This window comes from Alligator sinensis, unplaced genomic scaffold (genome assembly GCF_000455745.1).
Source record: "Alligator sinensis unplaced genomic scaffold, ASM45574v1 scaffold129_1, whole genome shotgun sequence".
Classification (NCBI taxonomy): Eukaryota; Metazoa; Chordata; order Crocodylia; family Alligatoridae; genus Alligator; species Alligator sinensis.
Window position 1 is genome coordinate 1,244,921 of NW_005842303.1, and position 7,066 is coordinate 1,251,986.

Here is a 7,066-nt window from a genome sequence, read left to right on the forward strand (position 1 = left end):
AGTCCATTTAGTATAGTTACTATAATTACTATATTTAGTATTTACTCAATTCCAAGAGGGGATCTTTTCTCCTCATTCAATATGGCTGGGGGGGAGCCTTGTTTTAAAATCATATGGCAAAAGCAGCACTTACAATCAGAAGAGGCAGCATGAATCCACACAGCAAGGTATGCAGTAGTCTGGAGGCATGCAGTGACATGGGGAGAGGCGGGGAATAGACAGGAAGTGGGCAAGGGGCAAGCCACCTGCCCCTACCCCTCTTTGCCTCCCCTGTTGCAGCAGTGGAAGGTGGAGGAGGAGGAAAATGAATTTAAGATTACAAACCCCCAATAACTAGATTCTATACATGGAAAGTTATAACAAACTCATACAATTTTTCTATGCATAGGAATTATTTCTTGGCAGGCAGGAAGATTATCTTATATTCAAAGTAGTCCTGGATTCACATAAATATGGTACGATTTCTCTAGAAAGATTATCCTTTATAGGTGCCCCATTTATACAGTGTAGCAAAAAAAAAAAAAAAAAAAAAAAAAAAAAAAAAAAAAAAAAAAAAAAAAAAAAAAAAAAAAAAAAAAAAAAAAAAATGGTCCATCTGCTCAGCATTAAAGGCTTGAACATACTATAGTTTGCCCAAGCAACTTGGCTTTGTTTTGGTTCGTGGCACCAACTGTTTCATGCAACATTTTCTCTAAAAAGATATCAGCTTGAGAGCCCTTCCCCTTAGGACTCTCAAGAATATCATTTTTGGCCCCAAGTGCTAGTTACTCTTAACAAGTAACGAGCACCATACAAAGAGCATTGAAGTTTGAATATTTTTTGGCAGTCCAGTCCCTCAAGACTTCCAATAAACCCCACTAACATAGAAAGCATATCAAGTTGTAGAGATCAGCAGAAGGCACATTTTAAACTTTATAGCCAGATAGTTTGTAACAAAGGTCAACCTCCCTAAAGAAGAGTTGATGTTGCAGAAGTACTTTGATCTCTCTCTCTCTCCATGTGGGGAGACATGCAGTCAGCAGTCTACAATTCAGGAGCTGCTAAAGTTTAGTCCCGACTCTGACACGAATTCCCTCTAGGCTTTAGTTTAGTCACTGCAGCTATGCCTCCCCACTTATCACTCGTCATCTTTTACCTCACTGGTCTATTGGGAAGGCTACTTGTGGTTTGAGAAGCATTTTAAAGAATATGGATTAAAACCCAATATTTACTCACTTATTCTCTGTAATATTTGGTATTATTATAGTGAGGCAACATCCAATTACACTTAATATTGCCAATTGTAGTCTCTCAACCACAAGTTACTTGAGTTCCTGAGAAAGCAGGAAAACCAAGAATCAACATATTAATCATTAAAAATGGATACAGGTGTGGTTGGCAGCACCACCTTACTAACTCTTAATGAAAGGAAGTAGTCAGGGGATTACCAGGAAGGTCCACTCATGGATTAGCAATTGGCTTAAGGACAGCAAATGAGAATGAACAGTCAGTTTTCAGGATGGAAAGAAGTAAAAAGCAGGGTTCCACAGGGATTGGTGTTGGGATCACTGGTGTTTAACATATTCATAAGTGATGTTGAACAGGGGGCGAGTACCAAGGTGGCCAAATTTGACACTGAATTATTCAAAAAGGTAAAGACCAAGACAGGAGTGAGGAATTACAGAAAGATCTGGCACTACTGAAAGAATGGGCAACTAAAGGGCAAACTAAATTCAGTGTAGGTAAGTGGGAAGTGATCCACAGGGGCAAAAGTAACTCAAACTATACCTATACTATGATAGGCTCTACATTAGCTGTTACCACACAGAAGAGTTCTGGGAGTCATTGTAGGCAGCTTGCTAAAAATACCATCAGCTCAGCAACTATCACAAAGGCAAACAACGTTAAGAACCATTAAGAGAGGAATTGCAAATAAAAAGTATCATTATGCCCCTTTGTAAATCCATGCTGTATCTACACTTGACTACTGTACCTAAAGCTCAACAAGTATATAGAAAGAAAGCTGGAGAAGGTATAGGGAAGGGAAACAGGAATGATTGGTGGTACGGAGGGGCTTCTACATGAGGAGAGAATACAGAGGCCAGGCCGATTTATTTTAAATAGTAAGTGAGGAGGAGAAAACCAGGGGGTCACAAGATGAAGCTAGTAGGTAGTAAGTTTAAAACTAACAAAAGGAATTATTTTTCCACACTGTGTAAAGCATGGAACTCATTGCCACAAGATGCTATGTAAACTGATAGTTCAGCCAAATTCAAGAAGGGACTGGACAGATTCTTGGAGGAAAAATGCATCAGCAGCTATTGAGCATGGGAGGTAGGGGTACAGCCCCTGAATTAGAACTTCCTAGGCCGTAAATGATGGCAGCTGCAAGTGGGAGGGACAGTGGAAAAACGAAAAGCCCTAGGCAGATCCTGCTTATTCTTCCTTTCAGTATCCACTTGCTCACAGTGGCCAGGAAACCATGCCAAGATGGACTCAGTAAGCAGCAATTCTTATGTTCTTGCAACTTGCAACTAAGTGTCAGTCCAACAAATAGATTTCCCTTTAGGATAAAGTTCTCCGCAAATTATTAAACTACTTACCTGAACATAGAGATCCTGGTGCTCATCAATGTACCTGAAGAGGGTTTCAAGGCCAGACATTTTCCAGTCAGAGTAATACTATTTAAAGTTCTAGAAGGAAGGAGGAAAAAAAAAATATTTGCCCAGAGCCTAATAAAACATGGACAAAATGCTAAAGTAATTCAAAGGATTAAGGCAATACCATTCCATCCTTCTCAAACTGCAACACTGCAATTTTAGTTGTGTTATGGGTGTTTGAGAGCACACGACATCTCATGGTTGAAACAGGAAATCATGTGACAGCATGAAGTGCTGATGAAGGGAAGCACTGCTAGCTAAACGTTTAAGTCCTGCTGATGCAGTAGCACATGATATGCACTTTTCAGCACGAACTTTGGAATCTGATCAAATGCAGTTTCACACCCAAGAGTTAGTTTTACCAGCACCTTCATCTATCCTGCTTTTCTTTACATACAGTTTGGACTCTTCTGAACCTGGATTCTTCTTTCAAAAAGATTCCCTTCCATTTATTTTGCACCAAATTCTTTCCCAAATTTTAATATTAAAGAAAGAAGCAAGCTATAAAGTAGACTTAAAACAGTTAAGCCTGCAATATGTTAAGTGACATTAGGATTACTACAAGTTAATTCACAAACTCCTGAAGAATGGTAGCGCCTCAGCAGTATTTAGCTCACAAAGTTATCCTTTGGACTACTCACAAATTAAACTGTCACCAGAAGTTTATTTCAAAGTTTTGGCTTTAGCATGCTGCTCAACCTCCCAGAACAGCTTAAAAACAGGAGTGATGGTATGTTTCAGTCCTGTTTTATGCCAGACCAAAGATCAGGCCAGCACAGTTAAGAAAAAGCTGGATCTTTTACTATTGGGTAGCTGAATTCATCCCCCCCGCCACAAATCACAAGATGAATCAACGCTTTCTGAATCAAATTTGGCTCAAGCACTATGTACTTTCCCCACATATGGCTTAGCCAATAAATTGGAGTTAATTATTATTACAATACACTTAAAATGTGTCAACACCTCATCTCCTACAAAGAACTCTACTAGCTCTGCAGAGATGAAGGCAGTACAGGCCGACACCTTTCAGAGGAGAGTCATGAGCTTTCCACCTACTTCTATCAGATGCTATGAATGGACTTGCCAGTAGAACAGGTTTAAAACAGAGCAGTGCCCATCTCCACCTCCTATCCTTTCCCTTTGTACTAGAATTCATCTTTACATCCTGTCTTTATGCAAGTCCATTCTCAGCATCTGAATTAGGCCATCACATGCAACAAGCTTGCCTCTCCAAATCAGAGTCTAAGAAGCCACCCTGCCCTAACTTCTGCTTGATTTCAGACAAGCAGACACTGCTCTACTAGTTCTCTAGTAACCATCCAAGACCTCCTACCCCACCACTCCTATCCATTTCAGCAGACTAGCCCAGGGTAGCCAGAGGACTAGTCTGGGCTCATGGAATGCCATCCACAGAATAATTTCCAGTTACATGCATCTTCCTTTAAAAATGCACCCCGGTTTGGGAAGTTGGGATGACCCAACAGCCTCCACAGATCACTGTCCTTACTCCATGTAGTGTACCTGGAAACTTTTGTTTAGAAAGGCAGGAGGGGGCAGGGGACACCTAGAAGCAGTGGTGTCAGTGCAGTACAGCTGAACACTAAACCACAAAAGAGGTAGTTTCCAAAGTAACACCAATGCTTAATTAAAAACAAAAAACAAATAAAACCCCCCCACGTAGTATTACAGGAGCGATCATTTTGGAAGGAACTCAACTCCTTTCCATACTTCTAAAAGGTGATGCACTACAGATAACGTAAGCATATAAGTTTAGGATACAAGCGCTAGAATTAGCATGTTGGAGGGGCATTATTCTTGCCTTGATTAAATGATGGCTAAAGTTCCACATGCACAGCAACTTCTTTTGGTGGAAGGCAGTCTACCACTATTAGCCTCTCAGCTTTGTGAGAAAGTTTGACACCCTTTCACAAATCACTTTTTATCCCATAAATTAAGAAGGGATGTGAGAGCTAAAGGAGAAGTAACAGTCCTTTTCAGAACCTAAAGTGACTGCTTGCCAAGTAACAAGTTGAAGCAGCAGCTTGGCCTCTAGGTCAGTGGTCTCCAACCTTTAAGTACGAGATCACCTTTGGCATTTAAAAGCATACCAAGATCTACCGTGCACCACCACCCCTCCTCCCCACCCAGCAGGTAAGACTGCCCCCCCCCAGGGGGGAGAGGGGGGGGGGAAGGGGGGGGGGGGGGGGGGGAGCGTGGAGGGAGGGCAGATAGAGGGGAAAAGTTATTTAGGGGCACACGTCCCCAGCAGGTAAGTCCCACCCACTCAACTTACCCCAGCCAGGGCCCCACTCAACTTACCCCTGCTCCTGCCTCTGCAGCACTGTCCCTCACCAGAGGGGCCTCAATCTAGCCCTCACCCCTTCCCTCCCCTACCGACTGACCTGCTGGGCTGCAGCGTGAATGCAGGCACCCAGCCCCCCATCCCAGTCTCAGACTGACTACAAGAGTGCCCAAGATCTACCTGTGGTTTGTGATCCACTGGTTGGTGACCACTGCTCTAGTTGCTTCAGCTTTGGGCAGTGGTTCTCAAGCCTTTTAGGTTTGAAGCACCCCTTTGACAGACCGGAGGCACCCCGAGAAGACGCCAGCTCTTAATTTTCACTTCTTTTCTTGCTACAAAGTTAAATAAGTTAATTAAATAAGATAAAAAATATTGGACAATTCTTCCATTGCAAAGAACTTAGGAAGCCCACTGCACATCAAAAGGTTTGTCATGCTCTGGACTCCTAGTTGCCATGTCTGGGTTTGCCTTGCAAACCATGTTTGCACAGCCAGCAGGGTTAGCACCAAGCAGCACCCCTGAAATGCCCTGGAGACACTAAGGACTGCCCTGGCACGGAGCCACAGGCCCTTCCCCTTTGGAGGTTCTTGGGGCAGCGCAGAAAGGAAACCAAATCCTCCGATTGTTGCACAACCAGCAGCACTTGTTGCTCACTGGGTTTCTGGAGCAACGAGGCAGGAAAGGCTCTTCCACAGACCAGTCAGGACTGGAGTGGTGAGCTGCAAGCCGGCCCGAGCCAACTGGTGGAGGGAGGACAAACCCACTCCCTAGATGATCTTCAGCAGGGCACATGCTGCCTGGGGCAGGAGCCAAGGGAGGAGGCCAGCAACACCTAAGCCGGTCAAACCTGGATCAGGGCAGTACATGAGTACAGAGGGGACCCCAGCCCTCCCAACCCGGGCCCCCTTCCCCCAGGGACGCCCGGCCTATTAACACTGGAAGGATGCGGCCAAGGCACGTCCCTCTCTCCACCCACCCTAAGGATTGGGGCAACCGGCAGCTCCGTGGGGGGGAAGCCGCCCCTCCCCGCCACCCGGGCCCAGCTTGGGGGCGAGCTGCGACCACGCCAGTCTCCCGCCCCCGCGCTCACCCGACCCGGTTCCGCTCGCCTCAGCCCGAACACAACAACACCCCTTGAAACGCGGCGGGCAGCTGGAGTTTAAATCCCACCCTGGCCTTGGGGAGGGGGCGTGGCTTAGCCCTGGGCGGGGGCGGGGCGGGGCGACGCGGGGAGGCTGGATTCGATTGGCGCGACTCTGAGAACAAGGTATGGGGGGGGCTGCTCTCTAGCAACGCTGCTGGTGGCGGCGGGCGGGGGCTGCGAAGGGGAAGCAGAGCAGTGGCAGAGGGGAGCGGGCTGCCTCCGCGCTCCCCCGAGCCGCAGCCAAGTCGGGGAGCAGCGGAGGCATCCCAAGGATTTGGGAGGTAGCCTTGGGTGCCGCTGCTGGGTCAGACATGAGACCCGGCACATCTACACATTCACGAATACGCCTTTTGTTAATGTGCATTAAAAGTAATGCCTTTGAGTATCTATACACGTGATCGGGGGTGGAGTGGGAATGCTTTAATTGGAGTGGCTCTAATTGGAGTGCCCCCAGCGTCCTGCATATTCAGCATCTTGCACTTTAGAAGTGGGGGGAGCTTTTACCTAAAGTGTGTTTGACAACTTCAGTTAAAGCGTCGCGGCACCAGTTTGAAATGCAGGGACGCTGAATATAGCGGTGGAGGAGGCTGCAGCAGTGTGCTAATTAGCAGGCTCCAGCAGACTGATTGATCCAAGGCATGCTGATTAGGACACACAGGGGCAGAGCTTCATCATGTGTATAGGTGCCCTCCATTGTGAGGTACTAGAAAAAGGAGGATTAGCCTATTTTACTGCGCATTAGCGAAAGCGCAGAGTTTTCTGTGATCTGTTAATGCGCATTAAAATAAGCTTACATGCATTAAAGTGCACGTGTAGATGGGCCCAATCAGGCTGGGTGTTTAAAGCTTTTCTCAGTTATGAGAGTCTTGCAGGACCCTGCAAGTACCCACATCCCTGCCTGGCTTCCGGTTTCTTAAGGCACTTTCAGCTTCACTAAAGGGCTTGTGTCAGCTGTACCCTGGGAGGCACCAGGGATAAGAG

At 46.0% G+C, this 7,066-nt stretch overlaps 1 protein-coding gene across 2 annotated transcripts in view; it reads right to left on the reverse strand.

The window, feature by feature from the left end:
- The window catches only part of LOC102368140 (cytosolic non-specific dipeptidase), a 19,127-nt gene extending 13,012 nt beyond the window's left edge, over positions 1-6,115 (reverse strand). The window contains exons 1-3 of one of the 2 annotated variants that reach the window (XM_006028302.2): positions 6,032-6,115; positions 5,122-5,273; positions 2,583-2,672 (exon numbers count right to left, since the gene is read on the reverse strand). In XM_006028302.2, the coding sequence (XP_006028364.1) occupies positions 2,583-2,642 (60 nt within the window). In that variant the 5' untranslated portion in view covers positions 2,643-2,672; positions 5,122-5,273; positions 6,032-6,115. The remainder of the gene's footprint in view (positions 1-2,582; positions 2,673-5,121; positions 5,274-6,031) is intronic. The other variant, XM_014522108.2, reaches the window with a different exon arrangement.
- Positions 6,116-7,066: the final 951 nt, after the last annotated feature.